Source organism: Sturnira hondurensis, unplaced genomic scaffold (assembly GCF_014824575.4).
Source record: "Sturnira hondurensis isolate 20B ecotype Veracruz unplaced genomic scaffold, ASM1482457v3 Scaffold0011744, whole genome shotgun sequence".
Taxonomy (NCBI): domain Eukaryota; kingdom Metazoa; phylum Chordata; class Mammalia; order Chiroptera; family Phyllostomidae; genus Sturnira; species Sturnira hondurensis.
Genome location: NW_028084375.1, coordinates 1,141,953 through 1,166,243, shown reverse-complemented (window position 1 = coordinate 1,166,243; position 24,291 = coordinate 1,141,953). Strand labels below are relative to the sequence as shown.

At 50.9% G+C, this 24,291-nt stretch overlaps 1 protein-coding gene across 1 annotated transcript; it reads left to right on the top strand.

Moving 5' to 3' along the window:
• The first annotated feature begins 1,884 nt into the window (after nucleotides 1-1,884).
• Nucleotides 1,885-23,459, top strand: CGN (cingulin). The gene is made up of 21 exons (XM_037060376.1): nucleotides 1,885-1,999; nucleotides 7,120-8,000; nucleotides 8,666-8,766; nucleotides 8,890-8,959; nucleotides 9,060-9,155; nucleotides 10,565-10,692; nucleotides 11,346-11,478; nucleotides 11,767-11,979; nucleotides 12,388-12,536; nucleotides 12,795-12,927; nucleotides 15,327-15,527; nucleotides 15,871-16,077; nucleotides 16,438-16,695; nucleotides 17,593-17,763; nucleotides 18,497-18,658; nucleotides 19,876-19,965; nucleotides 20,443-20,526; nucleotides 20,639-20,757; nucleotides 21,076-21,184; nucleotides 21,572-21,735; nucleotides 22,676-23,459. Exons 2-21 carry the CDS (start codon nucleotides 7,134-7,136, stop codon nucleotides 22,815-22,817), a joined length of 3,597 nt encoding a protein of 1,198 aa, XP_036916271.1. The 5' UTR covers nucleotides 1,885-1,999; nucleotides 7,120-7,133; the 3' UTR covers nucleotides 22,818-23,459.
• The last annotated feature ends 832 nt before the right edge of the window (nucleotides 23,460-24,291 follow it).

The following is a 24,291-nucleotide window of genomic DNA, read 5'->3' as shown; positions in this document are numbered from 1 at the left end:
ACGAGTTGAGTGGGGTTATTAGTGGTCCTGGGGATATTCTTGGAGCACTCAGGGTAGAAGTGAGGAGAGCGCCGTAAAACAGGAGTTGGGCTCCAAATTCACTTCGATGAAACCTCCAATTTACCTGGAATGTTTTTCTTTACACTATTTCACAAAAGCAAACTTACCCTCTTGAATATCAAGAGGGTTATCTTCTTCTTTCTGAATATTGCATTTCCTCCAATTCCCTACCTTTGCTGTCATTTATAAACTAGCCATTTTCCCCCAATTGTAACGTCTCTTAGGAAAAGCATCACAAATTCTGGAAAAAGACCGTGGTGCGCCTTTACCAGCGGTGCCTGGTGGCGCCCTCCTGAGACGGAGCACTCCCTGGAGGAGCAGAAGACTTGGTGACTCGAGGGCTCCAGGGATTTTTGTCCTTGCAGTCTGGGTTCTCCTTTTACCATCCTTACTTTTTATTTACTACAAATACGCTCAAAATCTTAATTATTAAGCTCCTAGGAGAGATTGGGCGTTTCCACGTTTCTAGTATCTGTGTCAACTCAAAATCTCACATTTCAGAAAAACACTCTCCCCACCCCCCACCCTCCTCAGGAGATAAGAGTCGTCGCAGAGGGACAGTTCGTCTTCGGAGCCCCACCCCCACCCTGTTTTCGTGGCTCCTTTGCAGCGCTTGGGCCGGTTTGATTGCTCTAACCTTGGGAATGCAGGGACTTTGCATCCTGGCTGAGGAGCTGAAGGTGGACTTTACTCGCCAGGACTCACACCTAGCTTCCGAAGGATGGGGGGAGGGGGAGGAAATAGCTCCCGTGAATAAACCGTACTGTCAACTGCATTTAAGATTCCAACTCAACCCTAAATACTACACAGTGAATATCTGTTGAATAAAAAAGCGAGAATATCCAGAGCCCAGAGATGTAAGCTAAATCAATCCTTTTTTCACATGTCAGCGCTTACCATCTAGGAAGCCAATTCAGAGCCACAATTTGACCACAGCTGGTGTAGCAGCAGTGCCTCCAGCTTGCTGAGCCCTCGACTCAATTTCCCCGCTTTTTAAAAAGTGGACTTAAAATCGGGCTGAGTCCCCTTCCCTTTAGAGTGAAGACCTCTCCTATCTAATGTAAATTTACGTCCCGCTTCGATGTAAAGCCCACCCCTCGTGCCAGTTCATTCAACAGATACTTATTAAGCGTCCAATTCGTGACATTCTTTGTTGTAGACGTTTGGGATAAAACAGCAAACAAAACAAGAGATCCTTGCTCTGGATGGACCACCGTAGGGCAAAACCCAAACAGCGCCTGTGATTTCTGAGATTAATATAAATTCGGAGGCTGATAAACACTACACTGAAAAGGGACACGGCTGGCGAGTGCTTCGTAGAGCCTGGGGACCGGGAGAGCCCGGGGCTGGAGCGCTGGCCTCCGGCGGGGAGCCGCGAGGGGGCGGGGTCGGCTCTGACCCCGGGCCGGGGGGCGCACCTCAGCGAAGGCGCCGGCGGGGAGGGGGGATAACCGGGCTTCCGCGGAGGAGGGTGAAGGGCAGAAAGGGGTTTAGCCAGAGATTCCGGCTGGGAGCGCCGGAGGCCGAGCGCGCTTTCCCAACTGAGCCCGGAGGATGCTCTGGCCGGCGGCTCCCGGGGCTCCGGCCGGAGGCGGGGCGGCGTCGCGTGGCCCGCAAGATGGCCTCCCCCTGCCGCCCCGCCCGCCCGGCCACGTGACCCGGCCCGCACACCGCCCCCACCCCAGCTCGCCGGGGCCGGCGACCCCGGGTCCGGGTCCAAGCGGCCGTGGCCCCGCCCCTCGCGGGATGCGGACCAACCGGAGGGAGGGTAAGGCGGGCGGGGGATGGCCAATGGGGGTGGAGCTGCGGAGGGGAGTAACAGGTTGGTGGGAGGGAGAGGCGGCCGGAGGGATCGCCCGCGGACTGAGGGGCGCCGGGGGGGCGCCCGGAGCCGCGCGTGCACCTCTGCCCGAGCCCGGGAGCGCCGAGCCCGGCTGGGGTGAGTGAACCGCGCGGGGTAAGGGCGCCTGAGAGGCAAGCGGGCCCTCAGGTGTATCCCTGCGGAGCGCGGGGCTCGGGGCGCGGCGATCAGTGATACGTCCCTACCGGGCGCGGGTGCTAAATTGGAGACCGCAGGAGGGGACGTCAAGGTGGGGTGGGAGTGCAGATCAGGAGCTGGTTCCCAATCTAAGGTGCTAGAAGCAGGTGCCAGGGAAGGTGCCAGGTGAGGGGCACCTGAGGCTAAGTTTATTCCCAAGGCATGACAGCTTTTCGGGGCCAGGATCTTTCTGGAGGTCGGGTGCCAGTCCCAGGGGCAGAATTTCTCTGGGAGTCTGGGGTGGTGGGAAGGAGTTCGTCTCAGTCGGGCAAAGGGAACTGCTGCCAGGTTCAGAGATGAAGGGGGAGGATATGGAGAGGTGCTGTTTCCCTGGAGTTCCTGTCCTCGGACTGCTAGTCCACCTGGCGCAGACACCTCTCGCTGGCTTTGAGATGGCTCGGAGGTGTGGAACTTTCTCAAACCAGTCACCTACAGGTGAAGACAGTCGCAAATAAGAAACACTGAGGGGCAGGACAAGAGGGCCCCCGCAACTCTTTGCTAGGTGTGAAACTATTTAAGACTTTCAGTTTCTGTCCTCTTTACTTTCGTGCTAGGGAGAAATTTTTTCTTCTTCCTCTAGATAGGGATACGAGGAAGCAAGATCCCTTAGGCCTATAAGATATCTAGAAATCTTTCTTTCCTAGGAGGCCTCTTTCTGGGGCTAATGTCAAACACTGCCCCCAAGCACAGGTACTTTCTTCTCTGCTGTTAGACAAGGCCATTGGGTGATAGTTGGGAGCCTAATCGATTTCCTCGATGCCTCTCAGAAGATCCCCATTACTCCCTGAACCGCTACCCCCCGCCCCTGCCAGGCATCCCTGATTCCTAGACCCTGTTGGCTGTCAGACTAGCAGCAGGCACTAGCGATGCAGGAAATAGGCAGCACTCGTCAGGAGACCACAAGACTAGGGGAGTTAGCACCTCCAAGTCTCCTGCTGGATGATTGGTGCACACTGGGGCTCAACAAGACTTCTGAGGCAGATTCCCTTGCCCTGGGCACTTAAGAGCCAGCCTTAGCTTGGCCCCTTTGATGCCCTGCCTGAGGAAAGTTGTAACTGGGGAGTAATTAGCAACCGCTACCTTGTCCACTGGCTGCCTGCACCTGCCTCTGCACCTCTTCTTTCATCCTGGATATTTGGGAGTGGGGGGCTGGCACTAGGGGACTGCTAATCCAGAGATTTGTCTGATCCTAAGAGGATTCTGGCTTCCTAGAGCCCTTCCTGCCTTTCCCAGGCTGACCTGCATGCCTTCACCTCTGTGGGAGGCGAGGAGGGGCTAGGGCTGCTTTCCTTTCTGTGGGGGAGGGGAGTTAAGGTCCAGGGAGGTGGCCCAGGTAAGTGTGGGATCAGGAATGCATCTTTGAGAACTTGAGAGGGAGGAGTAGAGTCTTCCTGCCACAGACTGGTCAGTCACTTGCCAGGTTCTTTGCGCATCTGCTCCTCCCACCTGTTCCCTCTCTACCTTCTGCCTCTTTCAGAGCCTTGGCCTTGGCATCTAGACTAGACAGTCCCTGCCCATATCTTTGCCCCTCAGCCTCCACTGTGGTATGGAATATCTCTGCTTTACTAGCTGCCAGTGGAGTGTCCCTGGCCCTCCCCTCCCCCTTGCTTCTCAAACCAGTCCAGCCAGTTTGCAGGGGCCCAGTTCCTCATTGTGTTTTTTCCCCCACTGGCCAAGCAGCTCTAGCCTGGCTCTCAGGTTTCGGCTTTTTTTTTTTTTTTTTCAGTGATGTAGCCCAGAATCTACTTGAGGGGTTCTTTTTGGATCCACAGGGAACTTTCTTATCCCTGTAACTATGAGGAAATAGGAGCTGAATGATCAAGGTCACTGAGCTGTCTTTTTGTATTTGGACCATTTGCTTATTGCCTCTGAGGGGAGTCTAATCTCTATTCTAGTTCTCCTATTTTCTAAATCTGCCAGTTATGTAGCATTAGCATATTCTGCAGTCCTGGCATATCCGTTCTTCTGGACACCCCAAAACATCCCACCCCTACTTCCTGCCAGGAGTACAGAGAACTTGTCACTCCCAGTTGGGAGCCAGACAGTATGGCTGGGCCAGAGTTGATGGAATTGGGGCAGGGCAGGCTAATGAGTAACTCAGGGACAAGTGGCTGTTAGGTCTAGGTTCAGTGTCTTCCCCCTCCTTGGGGGCAGGAATGGTAGAGGCAGACCGATGGAGCAGAATTAACTTGTGGCCCAGTCTCTTTCCAGAGCACAGTTGGTGAGCAGTGCCTTGGGCACATTCCAGGGGAGGGAAAAGCAGGGTCAGGCATCCGGTGAGAGTAAAGGCTCTGGACTCCATGTTGCCTGATGCTGGATCGCTGTTTACCTGCCTCTGGGACTTACGCAAGGACGGCCTTGGAGCTGTCCTGCTCCCCAGCCCCGCCCCACTGTCCTCTGTAACCAAAGGCGGATAGGTTTCGGGTTTTCCATGTTGAATCATTTAGAACTCTGTTTTCTGACCCACCCTAAAGATTTCTTCAGCCCTCCTGGCCCCTGACCTACATGTCCTGGGACCGAAGGTGGTTGAGGTTAGGGAGTCACCGGGTCCTAAGGGTACAATCAAGGCTGCCTCTGAACAACTTAGTGCTCTTGGGTGAGCAAGGGGCTGTGTAATCAGCTGAGCCAAGTCTGGGAACCTCTTGACCTGGATCTTGAAGATCAGTAGATATACCGACAGCATAGAGCTGCATCATGAATAAATAATGTGACTTCTGAGAGCTGGCAGTCTAGGCACATCTGGTTCCAAAATTGACTGAGTACGGCTAGGAGTCCAGGCCAGGAAGAGGTCTGGTTACTAGGGCAAATGAGAAATGGCTATGAGGACTCTGGGCAAACCTCTCTACTGCTGTGCAAGGCTGCCTTGGTTCAAGATACAACGTTTAACAAGTATTTATCCACATCTACCATGTGGCAGGTCCTGGGGACACAGGAGTCAGCGGAAAGCTATGCATGCGCTGTCTTTTATCCTCTAGGAGCTTATAATCTAGTGGGGGAGACAGGAAACAAGTTATCACTGTGATAAATACATAGAAATAAGCTAAGGCAGGCTCACTGAAGGACAGCCGTACAGCATATCACGTGGTTCTGACCTAATTTGTGAGGAGTGGTTGGGGAAGGCTTCTCTGAGGAGGTGACATCCTTCTGTGAACCAGATGAAGCTGGGCAGGTCCTGTTGAAAGTAGCAGTGACTTTGCAGGGTAGCGTGTTGTCAGCTTTGTGGCAGATGTACACTGCTAGCTACATTCATATTTAATATCTTGTCATTTTTATTAAAATATATCCTCAGTAAATAAAGTGCAAAAATATTGTGTATAATGATCATTTTTTACAGTTGCATATAACCATGTAATTTTTGTCTAATTCCCACAGGTAGTTACCTCATGAGGTATTATCATTATATCCATCTTAAAGATGAGGAAACTGAGGCTCAGAAAAGTTGTGATTTGCCCAGGGTTGAATACAGCAGGTGAAGAATAGAGCTAGAGTTCCAAGCCAGATTCTGACTCTAGTCTTGAGCCTTTTCAACTGAATGAGTGGTTTGGAAAACTTACCCCTTTGTCTCGTGGCATCTTTTCTGGTTCCATTTCTTACTTGAATTCCAACATAGGGCCCTGCCAACTAAATAGCCTGCTCTTCATATCTGAGTTAGAACTTGGTTAAGGTCTTCCCCAGTGCCTAAATAGTGGAAGAGAGGTGTTCTTGGGCTCATAGGTGGGCTTTAAGGTGTTCATGTGAACCTCTTGAGATTCTGTTTGGGTGAGCTGTCTCCTGAGAGGCAGGTACCTTGCTTTCATTGTGTTCTCTGTGGAGCCTCAACCATAGAAGAAGGTATTAAGGGGTGTTTTTTGTTTTGTTTTGTTCTTTCCAGTAAGGTGCTCCTCCCTCCCTGGAGGCAAGGGCCTGGAATGCTAGGAATGTTCTTCCTCAAGCAGGAGACTCCCACCAGGCCCTTTCTCACCTGGAGCTTGGCCCTACCTTCCCCTCTCACCAGTTTCCTGGGCTTCCCAGCACTCCCACAGTCCCAGAGCTCCCCAGGGAGGTTGCGCTGAGTATGTTTGTGTCTCTGGTACGTTAGAAGCTCCTCCTCCAGTTTGGTGCTAGGCTCTGGTGGAGATTAGCAGAAGCTGAGTTTTTATTTGCTTGGAGGAGAACCACTCTCTGCCAAGTTCTTGGAGTCAGAGCACACCTGCCACACATTCCATTTGCTGACACTGGGCTTGGGCAATGTGGTCCTGGGGAGCTGGCCTGTGGGTGGTCTTGGCTCTGGTCCTCAGGGGCAAGTCTTCCTGTCCTGGGGCCCCTGGACTGGCACTTTTACTCATCATTTACATCTTTTTCTTGAATAGGCAATACATCTGCATGGTTCCAAATTCAAAAGGGACAACAAGATGCACAAGAGAAAGCCAGTCACTTCCTCATCCCTGTCCCTAGCCCTCAGTTCCCCCAATCCAGAGGCATCACTGCTGTCAGTTTGAGTATCCTCCCAGAAATGGGATGGAATAACTTGGGGGTCTTCTGTATTTGACATGAGCTGTGGGAGTGGAGGCCCCTTTACTCTACTGAGATGGAGGTGTCTGAGAGGCAGAGCTTGGGTTCTGCCTTGACTGGGATCGGGGTGACACGTGGTGGTATGTGTGTACATGTGAAGATCAAGCAAAATCTTTAAACTCTTGACAAAGCCAAGCTCCCAGGAATGTACCAGAGGAAATAGATTCTTCTGCGTCATTAGGTCCCTGCACTAGCACCATCAGCAGCACCTGGGAGCTTGTTAGAAATGGAAATCCTCAGGCCTCACTTCAGACCTACTGACTCAGACACTCTGGCAGGGTGGGGGGGGTCCAGCAGTCTGTCTTTTACTAGGTCCTGGGGATGCTTCTGCTGCTCAGATTGAGTATGAGAACCACTGTTGTACATAGAAGTAACAGACAAGGCAATCACCCTCACCAAAGCTGGGCAGGGGAGACTTCTGTGTTTCTGCTTCCAGTTTCTCAGTTTGCCCTCTTTTCTTCATTTCCTAGGACCCCTCCTGCCCATGGAGCAAGCATTCACCATGGCTGAGCCCCGGGGCCCTGTAGACCACGGAGTCCAGATTCGCTTCATCACGGAGCCAGTGGGCACTACAGAGATGGGCACCCTGCGTCATGGGGGGCGACGCCCAGCTAAGGATGCAAGAGCCAATACCTACGGGGTCGCCGTGCGTGTGCAGGGCATCGCTGGACAGCCCTTTGTGGTGCTTAACAGTGGAGAGAAGGGTGGCGACTCCTTTGGGGTCCAAATCAAGGGGGCCAACAACCAAGGGGCCTCAGGAGCTCTGAGCTCTGACTCAGATCTCCCTGAGAGCTCCTACTCTCGGGCCAAGGAGTTTTCTGGCCCCCTGCAGGACAGCATGTCTGATGAGGAGCCCGGGGCCCACTGGAACGGTCGGCTTCTCCGCTCCCAGTCCCAGGCCTCACTGACGGGCCCTGCCCATGCGGGTCTAGGCAACCGGAGCACCAGTTTGCTGGAGCTGGCCCCACAAGGAGCTTCCCCAGGGAGCACCATTGACACTGCTCCCCTGTCTTCAGTGGACTCTCTCATCAACAAGTTTGACAGTCACCGTGGGGGCCAGGCCCGGGGCCGGACCGGCCGCCGCATGCGTTCACTGCCTCCTGAACAGCGTAAGCGGAGCCAGAGCCTGGACAACCGGCTCCCACGAGACACTGTTGAGGAACGGGAACGCCTGTCCTCCAGTCACTGGAGCCCCAGCACAAAATGTGACAGCAACATGGGCAGCTCGAAACAACTGGCACCGAGCCAGAGCCCTCCCGGTGGCTTTAGCCGTTCCCGACAGACCCAGGACTGGGTCCTGCAGAGTTTTGAGGAGCCACGCGGGAGAACACAGGACCCTGCCCTGCTGCAGGTCAGACCAGAGCACAGCGGAGCTTCCAAAGCCTGGACCCTTGTCAGCCCTGAACCCCAGCCCTGGGACCCCTTGCTGGTTCAAATAGCAGAGAGTAGAAAGTCTCTACATGTTGTCTTCCATTTTTTCCATCCATATGGACAGGATTTCCATGGGCAACATTGTAAAAGAAATGGAATGCCCTATAGAATCACCATCCACAAGCACGGACAGTTACTTGTCCTTTCCCAGCCGTTAACTGTGCCTTGGTCACTACATCACTAGGTCTGTAGCATGCACAAGGCAGGCTTGGAGGATATGAGCAGCCTCCTGGTTCTCTTGCCAAAACTCCCACCTTTGTCTCCCACTCAGGGATGCAAGTAAGTGGGGGAGTGATTCTCCCCTGAGACAAAGTTAAGCCCATTCTAGTAGTAAGTCATTTACCAACCCTAATACGTATCTGTCAGTATTGCAGAATTACTTGTGACACCGCTCACAGCTGGTTGAGATTTGCTTGTTGAGGAAATTCTGGTCTGTGGCTCCGGCCTCACTGGTGCTGCCTCTTTACCCCACTTCAGGCTTGTTCACTGTGCTCAAAGGGCCTTCTCTCCCGATTGCCACTTTGGGTCCATCTGACCCCCCCACTGGCTTCATTTTCCTATTTCTTTGGGTTTACTTTTTTGCAGTTCAAATCAACTCCAGACCTTCTTCGAGACCAGCAGGAGGCACCGCCACCAGACAGTGTGGACCATGTGAAGGCCACCATTTACGGCATCCTGAGGGATGGGTGAGCAGGGGACTCCTTTTCCTTCCTTTTCCATCCTCCATAGTCTTTACCCTAACTTCCCTCATCTCTGCTACCTCTGTCCTCCACTAAACTAACCTTTGCTTCTGTCTCTTTATTCTCCAGAAGCCCAGAAAGTGAAACCTCTGTGAAGAGGAAGGTCAGCTTGGTGCTGGAGCAGATGCAGCCTTTAGTGGTGAGTAGGCTTTTTCTAGTGGGAGCAAGGGTCAGGGGTTAGGGCCTTTTGGGCTTCAGGATCTGAATGTGGACTCTTCCCTCCCCCATGTCTCTGGCAGATGGCTTCTCCTGGTTCTGATAAGGCCTTGGCAGGGCAGGGCGAACTCACCCGAAAAGTGGATGAGCTACAGCAAAAGCTGGATGAAGAGGTGAAGGTGAGGAGAGGTTAGAGGCACAGGGAGGATATAGAACCACAGGGGGAGAGAACCTTGGCCTGAGCTGGTTTCTCCAAGCGATGGAAGGAGCACTCAAGTGTCCTGCGAGACGAGAGCGCATGCTAGTCCCGGCAAGGACTTTTGGAGTTTAGATAGGAGGAGCACGTTCATAAGGAGTTCAGCTGCTTCTCATTCCCTTTTTTATTTTGCAATTCCTATCTTGGCTCTGCCACTTATTGGATGTATAAATCTTGAGAAAAATGTGTACCTCAATTCTTTTAATCATCATAATAATGATGGTGATAATAGTAGCTGTCGTTTATTGGATATAATTTCTGTGGTAGGTTCTGCCCTGGATACTATGTAATAATTATAGTGACCCTGTGAAGTAGGCATCCTGAACTTTTTTTTCATGATGAAAAGATTGAAAATCAGAGAGGTTAAGTGAATTGCTCAAGATAGTAAGTTGCAGAGAAGAAATCGAAAAATTCAGGTCAGTCTTATCCTAAAGCCTAGTACTCCCCCTGCTTCCAGCTCTTACGCTGTTGCCTGTGGGTTGTTGGTGCTCAGTAAGTGTTGAATTGTAACTCTTTTTGCTTCCTGGAAAGCAGTGTGGTGTAGTAGTTACATGGTGAGCTTCCAGTGAAACTAACTGGTACCCTTAGCTGTGGGCTTTGTAACATCTTGGGTAAGTTCCTTAAGTGTTCTAAGCTTCAGTTTCCTTGACTGTAAAGTAGGAATAGTAATTGAACTGTATTAGTTATCTGTCACTGTGTAGCAAATTACCTCAACACTAAGTAGCTTAATGCAAACTTCCCAGTGTCTGGGAGTCCAGAACCTGGGAGCAGCTTAGCTGGGCAGTTCTGGCTCAGTGTCTTCATGAGGTTCTGGTTGAGGGACTAGCTGGGGCTGCACTCATTGGGAGACTTGACTGGAATTGGATGTACTTCTAAAATGGCTTTTTCAATGGCTGTTGGTTGGAGGCCTCAGTTCCATGCTGTGTGGACCTCTTCGGAGGGCTGCTTGCGTGTCCCTCACAATATGGCAGCTGCCTTTCCGCAGAGTGAGTGGGATGAAAGTAAGGAGGGAGCTGCAATCCCTGTAGTTTCTAGTCTCAGAAACTACATGTCATTTCCCCCTTTTTCTACTTGTTAGAAGTCCCTAAGTATGGCCCATACTTAAGGGGAGAGGTTTCACCTTTTGAAAGGAATGTCAAAGAGTTTGTGGATATATTTTAAACTATCACACATACCAAGGTTTATTATGAGGGTTAAATGCAAATAATCTGCCAAGTTTCCTAGTATAGTACATGTCGTAGAGTGAATGTCAATAAATGTTAGAATTCCCATTATTCCTGGTCCTTCTCGGGCTCTCTCTATTCTCTATCTCCTTTTCTTTCCCTTTTCCAGAAACGGCAGAAGATAGAGCCGTTCCGGGCTGAGCTGGAGCGGCGCCTGGAGGAGAAGGCGGAAGAGTGCAGCCGACTGCAGGAGCTGCTGGAGAGGAGGGTGGGGGAGGCCCAGCAGAGCTCCAAGGAGTGAGTGCGATGGATGGCGGTGCCTGTGAGGCCGCACGGGGCCTGGTTAGAGTTAAAGGCTGCCCAAGGCCAAGGGAGACAGGAAGTTCCCAGAGCTGAAAGGGGCAGACAGATGGTTTAAAGATAGGACCTCTCTCTTCACCTTCTCCGTCAGTAATGGTGATGGTGCATGAGTTAGGCTTCCTGGTTTGCCTTTGTACCTCAGGTTTTATCTGCAAAATGGGATTGATAGTACCTGCCTCACAGGATTGTTGTGAGGATTCAGTCTTTCTTCCGGCAGATGTTTTTGCAATGAAGGCTGTGTGTGAGGCACTGATCTAGATTCCCTGGGGTATGTGGGGAACCGTGCAGATGAAGGGTGCTGCTTCGTTTCAGGAGCATGGCTTCCAGTGAGGGGGAAAGGGCTATAAGCAATAAACATTCTTAAGTGTATTTCTCAAATGTGAAAAGGGATCAAATGTGAAAAGTTACAGAGATCAGGAGGGCCAGGTTGTGGGGGAGCAGGTCACAGTGTTAAATAGCATAGTCAGGGAGGGCTCGCCAAGACTTGAACGAAGGCTTGAAGTAGATTTAAATGAATTAATATATATAAAGTGTTTACCAAACTGCCTGACTCATATTGCTCAATAATGTTGTTTGTTGCTAATTATTAGGCTCCAGAACATGAAGCTCCTCCTGGACCAGGGTGAAAGGGTCCGGCGTGGGCTGGAGACCCAGGTGGTAGAGCTGCAGGACAAGCTAAAGAAGGTCCAAGGTCCTGAGCCTGCTAAGGAAGTGTTAAGGAAGGTAGGGAGCTTCATTTGGTACCCCATCCTCTCCTTCCTTTTGGCTGGAACATCTTCAAAGTATGGGGAATACCCCATGGAGTGCTTTCAGACAGACCCAGTGCAGCCCAGAATGGTGGGTTTCCTTTATCCTAACAAGACATCTTAGAGGGCAGAGAGCACCTGGTACCATGCCTAACAGATTACACGGTGCTCAATAAATAGTTTTTGATTGGCTGACTGAATGAATGACTAGACAGGTGGCTCTTAATAAGTGGTCACCTCTGTACTGGCACCTTAACTTTCCCAGGACCTGTTAGAGACCCGGGAACTTCTTGAAGAGGTCTTGGAGGGGAAACAGCGGATAGAGGAGCAGCTGAGGCTGAGGGAGCGGGAGCTGACTGCCCTGAAGGGGGCCCTCAAGGAGGAGGTGGCCTCGCGTGACCAGGAGGTGGAGAGTGTCCGGCAGCAGTACCAGAGAGATGCAGAGCAGCTCCGCAGGAGCGTGCAAGACGCAACCCAGGCATGTGACCAGAGTGCGGCTGGGAAGGGGCTTCCCTGAGGTCTTTGTATTTTCGGACTTTTCATGGTTATGACTGGAACTTCCCCTAAAAGACACTTGGGAGATGTAATGAAACCTTGGTCGGGAAACCTACAAGGGCAGAGGAGGGTGTGTAGGCCAGAAGTACCAGAGGGTGTGTAATCTAACCCCATGGGGAGATCATGGGGAAAGGCTTCCTGTAGATGACGGAGGGGTGGACTGTGACTTGTGGGGAGAGCTTTCTGTTAGCATCCAACCACGTTCCACCGGGTGTCGGGGGGTGCAGCTGTTGCCGCTGGGCCTGAGCCTCTCCTTCTGCAGACTCGTACTTTGGTTTGAAGTGAGCTCTCCCCTCTGAGCCTCCTGGTCCCCTGACTCACCCTTCTGCAGGACCACGCAGCATTAGAGGCTGAGAAGCAGAGGATGTTGGCCCTGGTGCGGGGCCTGCAGAGGGAGCTGGAGGAGAGCTCAGAGGAAACAGGGCATTGGCAGAGCATGTTCCAGAAGAATAAAGAGGAGCTTAGAGCCACCAAGCAAGAGTAAGGACCTTGACCTTCTCCCAGGAATACTTAACCATGATTCTTACACATATCCCGCTTCCTTTCCACCCATGCTGTGCTCTCTACTCCCCCATTTCTCAGTCGCCTCTTTTTTATATCCACCTTCCTTGCCCAAGACTGGGTACCCAGTGTATTAGCCTCCAGAGAGGTGGTTTTTATTGTCCTGCTAACCTCTCCAGGCAGGTGGCCTGACCCTGTCCCTTTTCCCTTTTAATTCACCTGTATGGCCATGCTCAGAATGCTGCAGCTGCGGATGGAGAAGGAGGAGATGGAAGAGGAGCTTGGGGAGAAGATAGAGATCTTGCAAAGGGAATTAGGGCAGGCCCGAGCTTTTGCTGGAGATTCTCGCCAGGTGGAGGAGCTCAAGAAGGTATTTGGGAGCTGGGGGAGAGAAGAGCAGATTGGGGTGGTGGGTGCCTGCCTCACCTATGCACAGGGCCCCCCGCACAAGTCAGTCCTGCTTGTTTGGTTTGTAGGCCTCACGCTGCCTGCTCAGTCTTACCTCTCTCCAGCACACAGTCTCTGATCCAGCAGGACTGAGGGCTGGTCTCTTGAGTACAGAGGTTTCTATTGGAAAGGCCCCTCAATGGCCAGGTTCAGTAGTATATCCAGAGGCTGCTGGCTGCTTCCCGCTTCCCAAGAGGCCTCATGGGTAGTGACTTTTAGGTGGATTTGTGAGACTCCAGAGTCATTTTTTGCAAGCTTGGAAACCTAACTTGGTCCCGTAAGAGTTGCTCTATCTCTCAGAGGATACTTATTAACTACACTTATCAAACAAATGTTCACAGTTAGAATGACAGTTTATTCACTCACAGTGAGGACCGTCATCACACGGACTGGGATGCATGCACTGGTGTTGCCAGGGCACCTGCATGGGAAGTCAGGTGGTAATCTCAAGGCTGCTTAGACAGTATAGGGTCTAGACACAGAATTCAATACTTTATCATACATGAATATCTTAAAATTGTTAAGGGCATAAAATTGAAGTGAACACAAAAATAATTTCTTCATGTTTCTAGGTTTAATTGGTAAAGGACAGAAAAACAACTAATTGTCATGGGAGCTGTAGAAACTCAGAACGTATCTCCGTGAATCTTAGAGAACTGGCATTTGTGGCCTCCCGAGCACCCTTCTAGGTCTCCCTTTCTCTGACTGACTGTGTCAGCTCCAAGTGCTGTTCGTAGGAGGTGCTCAGTTAACGAGTGTTAATTAATCAGTGCTCATTTATCATGCCTTTGCCAAAAGACTGCCTAATTGTAATCAAGGCAATCACACTTTTAAATGAGTGAAGAAATACAGCTCTATATGATTTCCCACCTATGGAAAAGCCTGCGCTTACAACAAAATATTTGGTGGAGAAAAACATAATAAATGTTAACCAAATATACTTTGGTGGTTATGAAATCAAAAGCACTCTTAAAATGTTAAGCTATTTAATTGAAAATATTGGTACAAAGTGAACCAGTATCAAGGACAGTCTGAAATCTCTTAACTGTGTTGGTTGCATAGTGAGCCTGGACATGTGTTTGAACAACCACAGTTGATCATTACGCTGGATAAAGCTACTGCATGGTAGCTCTAACAGAAGTGGTCACTGCTGTTCCGTTTATCTCACACACTAAGTGTGTTTTGTCAAATATTTAGCCAATAAACAAAGTGCACATTAGGAAAACAGACTAACTGGGTGTGATCTAGACCACACACTGTGCTGTTTCTCTTTTTCCTGTAATTACTTGTTAGTTTCTCAGGTGGAAGACTTACTATATTATATTACCTTTCAGACAAATTACGGTAACTTCATGAATTCCAGAAGTAGCTAAGAACTAAAGAATTAGAATCAGAATTCATATTTAAACTTCTTTAAAAAATGGAAGCAGGGCAGCACCAGTATTTATTGGGTCATGTATGCTGGTTTTCAAACTTTTTTTTTAAACAGCCAATCCTTTTTTATCCATACCACATAATTTTTTAATGGAGATTTATGTCATATGCCATAACACTCACTCATAAAGAATGTGAGTTGGTGGTTTTAAGTATATTAACAAAGCTGTACAGCCACCACCACTGTTGAATCAGAAGACACTTTCGTCGCCACAGGAAGATCCCCACGTCCACGAGCAGCCCCCCTCCCCACCCCCAGCAACCACTGACCTGCTCTCTGTCTGCGGGCTTGCCCATTCTGGACGTTACATTTGCACGGACTCCTGTAACGTGGTTTTTTTATGTCCAATTTCTTTCACTTAGCATAAAATCATTCAGGATTTACTCATGTTGTCGCAATTATCAGTACTTTATTGTTTATGGCTGAGTAATATCTCGCTATATGGATATACCACATTTTGTTTATCTGTTCGCCAGTTGGGTCATTGGGTCATCCCTCCATTTTAGCTATAATGAGCAATGCTGCTATGAACATTCATGTACAAGTTTTTCCTTGTTTTGTTTTTACTTTTTATTGATTGATTTGCATGAGATAGAGAGGAGAGAGATCAATTTGTTGTTCCTCCTAGTTGTACATTCAATTGGTTGATTCACTCAACCTGGCTCCTCTGCTTGGGCTGTCTTCAGTCCTCTTGAGCGTATACCAAGGAGTAGAATTGCTGGGTCATGTGGTAACTCCATGGTTAACTTTTTGAGAAATCGCACACCATTTCCCAGGTAGCCACACCACTTTACGTTCCTTCCAACAATGTGGGAGAGTTCTGTTTCTCCTCCTTCTGGCGTCCCAGGCTGGCCCTCTGTCCTGTCACCATGCCCCTTCCCTTCTAGGAGCTGCGCCGGACACAAGAGGAACTTAAGGAGCTGCAGGCAGAGCAGCACAGCCAGGAGGTGGCTGGGCGACAGCGGGAGCGGGAATTGGACAAGCAGCTGAGGCTCGAGGCTGATCGAGCCCGGGGCCTGGAACAGCAGAATGTTCAGCTGCAAAAGACCCTCCAGCAACTGAGACAGGACTGTGAAGAGGCTTCCAAGGCAAGGGGAGTGGGCACAGGGCTTAGGAGGTGGAGGCTGAGGGGTCTGGAGGGCTGAGGAGCCAGAGGGCGTGGAAAATTACCTGTCATGGGTATGTACAGACCAGATCCTTGGTCCTAGGTGTGTGGTCAAAGCAGCCAGGATTTGACAGGGGGAGGCTGGGCTGTACCTGGTGACACCTACTGCATCTCTGTAGGGGTGGGGTTCTCAGGGAAGCCTGTGGTTGGTGGCACTACCCCATTTTAAGTCCAGTCTGTGTGGCCTCTTTTGGGGGGTGGTTTTCCCGGGAGTGGTTGGGAAGCTTGAGCCCTGGGGTCTGAGCCGCCACTCTGAACGGCCGCAGGCTCAGATGGCAGCGGAGGCAGAGGCAGCAGTGCTGGGGCAGCGTCGGACAACAGTGGAAACGACGCTTCGGGAGACCCAGGAGGAAAATGACGAATTCCGACGGCGCATCCTGGGTCTGGAGCAGCAGCTGAAGGAGGCTCGAGGCGTGGCGGAGGGTGGGGAAGTGGCGGAGGCACGGCTTCGGGACAAGATGCAGCGGCTAGAGGTCAGTGCTTCTGGTGACTTCAAGACCGGCTCCTCCAGACCTTCTCCTCTAGTCCTGATGGCTAAATACTCAGCCATCACTTTTATTTTGCCTTTACTGTGCTTCTGTTTGCCTCCAAACCCTCTCTTCACCTTGGATTTATTTCCCAGAGTGTGCTTTGGTATGAATGTCCCAGGCTTTGCACTGGTATTTTTGTCTCTTATCTCCCAACTTTTGCATGTTCTCTGTCTTAATTTTTTTGCTACTTCCTCTGAGCCTGTTTTCATTGCTCACCCTTTTCTGCCTCGTCTCTCCCATCTACTCACCTCCAAATGGCTAGAGCTCAAGCTTTGCCTTCCCTCGGTCCAACCCCCATCCTAGGCAGAGAAGCAGCGGCTAGAGGAGGCCCTGAATGCAGCTCAGGAAGAGGAAGGGAGCCTGGCAGCAGCCAAGCGGGCACTGGAAGTACGGCTGGACGAGGCCCAGCGGGGGCTGGCCCGCATGGGGCAGGAGCAGCAGGCGCTGAACCGGGCGCTTGAGGAGGAGGCAAAGCAGCGGGAGGTGCTGCGGCGGGGCAAGGCTGAGCTGGAAGAGCAGAAACGCTTGCTGGACAGGACTGTGGACCGACTGAACAAGGAGGTGTGACATGGGGCGACCTGGGCTCCTGAAGAGGCCCGGCCCGTTCGGAAGCTTGCCTGGGGAGACGGGTGGATGCGGGTCAGAACGTGTGCTGTTTACTGTCCTCCAGCACATCTGCCCTGTCGGGGAGACCAGGGTCAGGTCTTCCAAGAGTGGCATCCTTCCTCCCTCCCCGTGGTGCTTTTTCCCTTCCCCAATATCCTATTCCCTCATTGTTTTGATTCTTGGAAATATCTCCTGGAGTTTTCCCTTAGAAATCAGTAAGACTTAAATGTAAGAATCCTCAATGGGAGGATTTTATATTTGGGGTTGGGGAAGGAAAAGGGAAAAAGAAAGAAATTGCTTGTTTTCAGCTAAAGTTGTCTTCCTAATCTCCTGCTTCTATAGCAAACACTTAGTGTAGTTCATCCGTTCTGAAATGTACATTTTATCATCCCTGAAGTTGAGTTTTGGCTTATAATTGATGATATATTGCATTTCAACTGGCAAATTTTTCTTAGTGGTATACCTTATAATCATTAGTATTTTGGATTTGCTGAAATAAGGTCATTTAAAGTTTACTTTGTGTCAGGCATTGTTGTAAGTACTTTGCATAATTAACTAATATAATTCTTCCAACAACTTTATAATACAGGTACTATTATTATCCCATTTTACAGATAGGGAACTGAGACCCAGAAGGATAAGTAACTTGCCTGTGGTCACACAGTTAGTAAGTGGTAGAGCCAGGATTTGAACCCAGGCAATCTGGACATTACTAGTAGCCATACTAGGATCCTAGGCCCAGGACTGAGCAAGAGAGGACGCAGGAAGGAGGCTCTGGGCAAGTCTTGGGAGCCTGGGCCCAGAGAAAGAGCAGAGGTATGTGTTAAAGAGGTGGGTGTCTGTGTGTCTCAGCTGGAGCACATCGGGGATGACTCTAAGCAAGCCCTGCAGCAGCTTCAGGCCCAGCTGGAGGATTACAAGGAAAAGGCCCGGCGGGAGGTGGCAGATGCCCAGCGCCAGGCCAAGGAGTGGGCCAGTGAAGCTGAGAAGACCTCTGGGGGGCTGAGCCGGCTTCAGGATGAGGTAGGTGCTTAAGTGACAGGAAGGTGGAAACCTCCGTGTCCTTGATTTGAATGAAGGTCATTGCCTCTTAACTAAACCTGTGGCCCAGGGATCCTGGGAGCCCTGGGTTTAGGTCTAACAACCTCGAGTGACATACTAAGGGGGTCAGGGGAGAGAATAGTCCACCCCAGATATAGACACTGTCTATAGAGCAGGGATTTCAAACTCACCTGCACATTAGAGCTACCTGGGAAGAGTTTTAAAAATTCCAGTGCCCAAGCTGCATCTTGTACTATTTAAATCATCATCCTTGGGGATCAGTAGTCTGAAATCGCCTCAGGTGGTTCCAGTTTGTGCAGGGAATTTTTAAACAATAAAGAAAATGGACTAGCCTTGGCTGGTGTAGCTCAGTGGATTGAGCGTGGGCCTTCGAACCAGAGTATTGCGGTTTGAGTCCCAGTCAGGGCACATGCCTGGGTTGCAGGCCCGTTCCCAGCAGGGGACACACGAGAGGCAATTCTTACATTAATACTTCTTTCCCTCTCTCCTTCCCTTCCCCTCTAAAGATAAATAAATAAAATCTTTTTTTAAAAAAAGAAAATGGCCTAAAAGTCAATCTGCTTTTTATTATCACCATGTGCTGGCAATTCTAAACAATGCCCGTGGTGAACTGTTTCTCCCCAGAGGAGCAGACTGCTTGTCCCCTCAATCTCCACCTTCTTCTTTGAGCTGTTGCATTTTCTCTTCTGCCCAGACCCAGAGGCTGCGGCAGGCCCTGCAGGATTCCCAGGCCGATCGAGATACAGCTCGTCTGGACAAGGAGCTGCTGGCACAGCGGCTGCAGGAGCTGGAGCAAGAGGCAGAAAACAAAAAGCGCTCCCAGGATGACAGGAGCCGGCAACTCAAGGGCCTTGAGGTGGGGACATTATGCGGTGGCCTGTGGTGGTGGGAGGGGGTGGGGGCCTGGGCCCTGGGACAGGTGGGGCTTCTGTGGGCAAAGGAGCCAGGACACTCCGAGCTTTCTTCTCTGCGAGGGATCACAAACTGGCAGCTCACAGCTAATGGATTTTATTTGACTACAGTGTTTCTCTCTCTTTTTTTTTTTTTTTGAGGTTTTAATGTTACTATTTTATTTATTCTATTCTTTTATTTTTTGTTGTTCAGTTACTGTTTTCTCCATTCCCCACCCCTTGCTCTCCCAGTCCTTTCCAACCTCTGCTCCCAAAGACAGTCCCCACCCCACCGGCCTTGTCCGTGGGTCCTTTGTACATGACTGCAGCGTCTTAAAGAACTTTGAATTAAATGCCAATGTTTAGAAACTTATAGACGTCACACAAAGATTTGGATCTGGCTTTTTTTAATGCATTTGGAAAATATGGTAACATTGACCTTTGAGTCCTGAGGTTTCTGCAGGCAGCAGTGCCCAGCAACAGCCTCTCCCCTTGAGAGTAAGCAGTGGTCTTCAGTTTACTGTCTGTGCCAATAGTAGTAACAATAATAGCAATCGCAGCAGCAGCAAACGCTTTTGTATTGCGCTCTGTGCTGAACACTTAAGACTCATTTCATCCTCAGAATTCCCCTGTGGGTTAGGGAGTCTTGTTTTCTCCGTTTTGTAGGTGAGAAAAACTGAGACACAGAGAGGTTAAGCAACTCCATGGCCGCTCTGCTAGGAAGCGGTGTATCTGATTTGCACACCCAGGCTGGCTGGCCCTGAGCCCACACTCCGAGCCTCTGTGTGGTACTGCCTGGCTCGAGTGTGCTCCCCCAGTCTGTACCCTGTGCGTCAGGGTCTGGCTTTCTCCAGCTCAGCACTGGCTTGGGTACTTCTGTGTCTCTGTTTTCCTGTTAGGGAAATAGGGCTGCCCCACTGAGGAGAGAGAGACTCGGGGGGGTGTCATTCTGCCAAAAGGCCAAGATGAGTGCAGGCCCCACTCTTTCCCCTCGTTGTCACACCTGGTCAGCAGAAGGCACAAGCTCCGTGGTGGCTCTAGGCAGAGGCAAGGACCAACAGGTGACGGGGATGTGCGAGAGAGAAGAGTCCGGAGACCTGTCTTTGAGAGGGTCCTGATTAGAGTTGGGCATTCTGGTGTCCAGCATTTGGGGTAGAATTAACCTGTTGACCTTCCTCCACAGGAAAAAGTCACCCGGCTGGAGGCAGAGTTAGATGAGGAAAGGAACACTGTGGAGCTGCTGACTGACAGGGTGAATCGTGGCCGGGACCAGGTAACCCCTTCCTTACCCCACAGCTGCATCTGCCCCTGATGACAGAGTCTCTGGGCACTCTCAGAAACAATGCCATCTTCCAGCTTACACAGTCTGGGGAGTTCTGGCCACAGACCTGTGCATGGCTGGCTTTGCTTCAGGGTCTCCCCTACTTTGGGAAGGGTTGGCAGGTTTCCTCAGGTGGAGAGAAGCCAGGAATTTGAGTGGAGGAGGCAACCCTGGTGACCTGGGCTAGTCTCTGACCTGGGTCTGGGCTGCTTCCATCCAGAACGGATGTTAGTTCCTGGTGGGACTGAGGAGACCCTACTGAAATTCTGTGGCTCCTCCCATTGAATGAACTGTGATTTCTTAGTTACCTGGGAACTTTTTGGTTTCAGGGTTCAGAGAGCATCCTATGGTTATTCTGCCTCACTTGGTTCAGCTTGATGGTTTATTGTCAGCTCCCCCCAAGTCTGGTTCCTCTCACCCATCCCCTAGGTAGACCAGCTGCGGACGGAGCTCATGCAGGAGAGGTCCGCTCGGCAGGACCTGGAGTGTGACAAAATCTCCCTGGAGAGACAGGTAAGGGGAAGCAGTGGGGAGTCTTGGGGACTGGTCACAGGAGGTGGGCAGAATGACCATGGAAGGGGCCAGATGAAGGGTGCTAACTGTGGAGGCTTCCTGTCCCCGCCAGAACAAGGACCTGAAGAGCCGGTTGGCCAGCTCAGAAGGCTTCCAGAAGCCCAATAGCAGCCTCTCTCAGCTTGAATCCCAGAATCGGGAGTTGCAGGAGCGGCTGCAGGCTGAAGAAAGGTGAGATGAGCCCGTGTTTCCTCTCTGCCTCTGGCCACCCGCCGCTGGGGCACCTTCCATCATCCACCTCAGACATGGCCAACCGGGCCTGACCTTCAACCTGGAGAACGTCCCTCTTGACAGAGAGCAGAGAGAGAGTTACAGAAATTCTAAAATATGAGTGATGTTTGTCTCCGGTTCTTTGGATTTGCCCTGGATGCTTCCCAGTCTGACTGTGGGGCTCATGACTGAGAGAGGTTTTGGAGGCACTGGAGGCCAAGTAGGGTTTCCTGTAGAAATAGTGGCAGCCACAGACATGTCCCTATTCTACCATCTCAGGGAGAAGACAGCCCTGCAGTCCACCAACCGAAAACTGGAGCGGAGGGTTAAAGAGCTGTCCATCCAGATTGATGACGAGCGGCAGCATGTCAATGACCAGAAAGACCAGGTAAGGCTACCGCTGGGCCCAAGCAACCATTTGACCTATACATACTGCATTTGCTTGAAGGCCAAGGTTGGCTTCACCTACCTCATAGGTCTTTCAGACTTAGACTTTCCTTGTGTAAGTCAGAGACTTGACTGAAAGGACTGGATTAGAGGAGTCATAGGAAGCACATGTAGTGAGTGCCTGTGATGTGCTAGCTCCTCTTTCTTAAGTGCTACACATGTATAAATTAATTTAATCCCAAGACAAACCTATGAGGTTAGGGAACTGGCCCATGGTCAACATTTTTCTAGGGGAAGTGATCCCTTGTCAAGATTGCTACAGGGGAGGATCCCAGGCCATGGTGGCAGCAGATACTTTTCTAATGTGGGGCCTTGATACCCTGCCCAGCTAAGCCTGAGGGTGAAGGCTTTGAAGCGGCAGGTGGATGAAGCAGAAGAGGAAATTGAGCGACTGGACAGCCTGAGGAAGAAGGCCCAGCGTGAGCTGGAGGAGCAGCATGAGGTCAATGAACAGCTCCAAGCCCGGATCAAAGCTCTGGAGAAGGACTCCTGGTATGGGCTGTTTTTCTGCCCCTGCCCCTGCCCCCTCAGGACAGTGGAGCAGGAGGGGGATGAGCAGTCCAGGTTGATATTCACAGAGAGGAGGATGTTGGGGACTGCTTGGTGTGGTTTTGGAGGTTGTAGCCCCATGAGAGCAGGCTCTGAAAGGGGCTAGTAAGTCCCAGAATCGAGGGAAACATGGAAAACCAGGTGGTAACACAGGTGGCAGACATGACTCGATTCTAACATTGAGGGTCCCGTGGGAGTCAGGCCTGAAATGTACATTTTTGTCCCCTGAAGCCGGCTCTGCTCAACGATAAGCACTGTTAGTATAACCAAGATGCTTGAGTTCAAGGCATAAGGAGTGAAACCCCCTCCTTCATGACATAGGCCTTTACAGCTGCCTGGTGCCTGCATGCCTCGCAGACACCATCCTGAAAAGATTTTTGTGTTTCTTTAATTGTTATCTATAGATGGTGTTAGTTTTTTATGCCTTTAGCCTATTGGACATTGATTGATAAGCTATGCACTTGTGCTGTGTCCCCCTGCACTTCCCAGCCCCAATAAAATCCCTGTAGGAGAGGGGCTGGGGCACCCTCCACTAGAGGGAAACGCCACCCCTTTTCCCACTGGAGCAACAAGATTGCAGCCCAAACGACTCATTCTTTCCATCCTATGGTGGCCCCCAGGGGACCTTGCAGGCCGAAGTCCCCCTGAGGAGGATCTCTCAGATGGGACTTCAAAGTCACTTCTTCCTGGCTGGAAGCCAATACGATTGATTACCTTTTAGTATCTCAGCCCCCATTCTATACCCCATCTCCTCAAATCTCTAATTAGTGGGGGATCTTGCAAGTAACTTTAGGTCTTAGAAGAATTGGAAGTCTCTAGCATGAAAAGGACGGCTGTCTAAATTTTTCTACCTCCATTACTAGTATTCCTTTCTCTGACTCAGGCGCAAAGCTTCTCGCTCAGCTGCTGAGTCAACCCTCCAACACGAAGGGCTGAGCTCAGATGAGGAATTCGACCGTGTGTATGATCCTTCCTCCATCGCATCATTGCTTACGGAGAGCAACCTGCAGACCAGCTCCTGTTAGCCTGTGGTCCGCAAGGGCCCAGAAACCCCAGTTCGAGGCCTGTCTTGGCCAGCCCTACTCTGCCCTGCCTCAGGTTCCTCATTCCTGGGGAGGACCGAATCATTTAGACCTGAGACAGGGAGGGGAGTGAGTGATGGTGGTAAAAGGGTAGCAGCACTAAGGCAGTACAGACTTTCCTTTTCCTCTTCAGGAGCGGGTATTTTCTTAAGCCACCTGAGCACGTGAGTGCCGAGCCCTCCCTCTTCTCCCTCACAGTGGCAGAATGGTCAGCACGTAGGTGAGGGGAATTGGGCAGGACAGGAGGGGAGAGAAATTGCCATGTATGTAAAGCTTTATTTCTTTAGTCCTTAACCCTCAGGCTCAGGGAAGTACCCTAGGTGATTCTGCGTCCGTAACTCCTGCAACTTGCTTTCCTCCCACTCTGGAGCAGGGTGAGGGGGACGTTCTGGGTAATGGACACGCTGGCGTGGCTCTGCCTTCTCCTCGATGCTCCTCTTTGCACAGTCGTGGGGCCTGTGTGGCAGTCCCCACCCACCTCCAGTCCTGTTTTTTTGTCTTTCTCAAGCAAGTGGATCCAGGAGACCCTTTCTCCTCCCCTTTTCCATTTTTACCATCCCTAAATTCCTTATTTGCTCTCTGCCTTAGCCATGGTGAGGAGTAAGGATGCTCTTCTTGCCTTTTATACCCACACATTCATACCTCTCCAAGGTCCAGCCTTTTCCCATCCAGGGCCCTCAGCCTTTCCTCTGGCCCCAGTGACTGGTGAAGAGAGCTACTGGCTTCTCTGTGGGGGAGCTTCTGGGAGAGGGACTCTGGTAGTGCCATGATCAGGTGGTGGGGCCTGGTTCTGCTCAGGGTTTCCATCCTTCCCCCTCCCTCTGTGACTGGATATGTTTATCTGAGAATGCTGACAACTGTCTACACAAGTTGAAAAGCAGAGATTTCAGTTGTTACTAGTATGGTTCAGTGGGTTTGGTATCAGTCCACAACGTGAACTGTTGATGGCTCAATTCCTAGTCAGGGCGCATGCCTGGATTGTGGGTCAGGCCCCCAGCTGGGAGTGTTCAAGAGGCAACTGATCAGTGTTTCTCTCATACATTGATATTTCTCTCCTCTTTCTCTCTCCCTCCCCTCCCCTCTCTCTAGAAATAAATAAATAAAATCTTTAAAAGAGAGAAAGAAAAGCAAAGATTTCAGTCCCTCCCTGCAGATCCTTTCTTGTGACTTCTCTGACCAGATGTGCCCATCCTCAATGAGGAACTGAAGGACCCTCATCTCAGAGACTTGGACCTGATGCAGGGTCTCCTAACGGTCTAGAGGCAGACTCTTGGTAGAAATGGGAAGAGGGAAAGCAGGGTTTATTCCTTCTTTGGGTTTTGGGGAGAGCCAAGCCCTGGTGGGGAAAACTAAGGGAGATGATTCACCTCCCCTCCTAAGCAGGCTCTGTGAGGAGCCTGGGAGAAGAAGGCTGTTC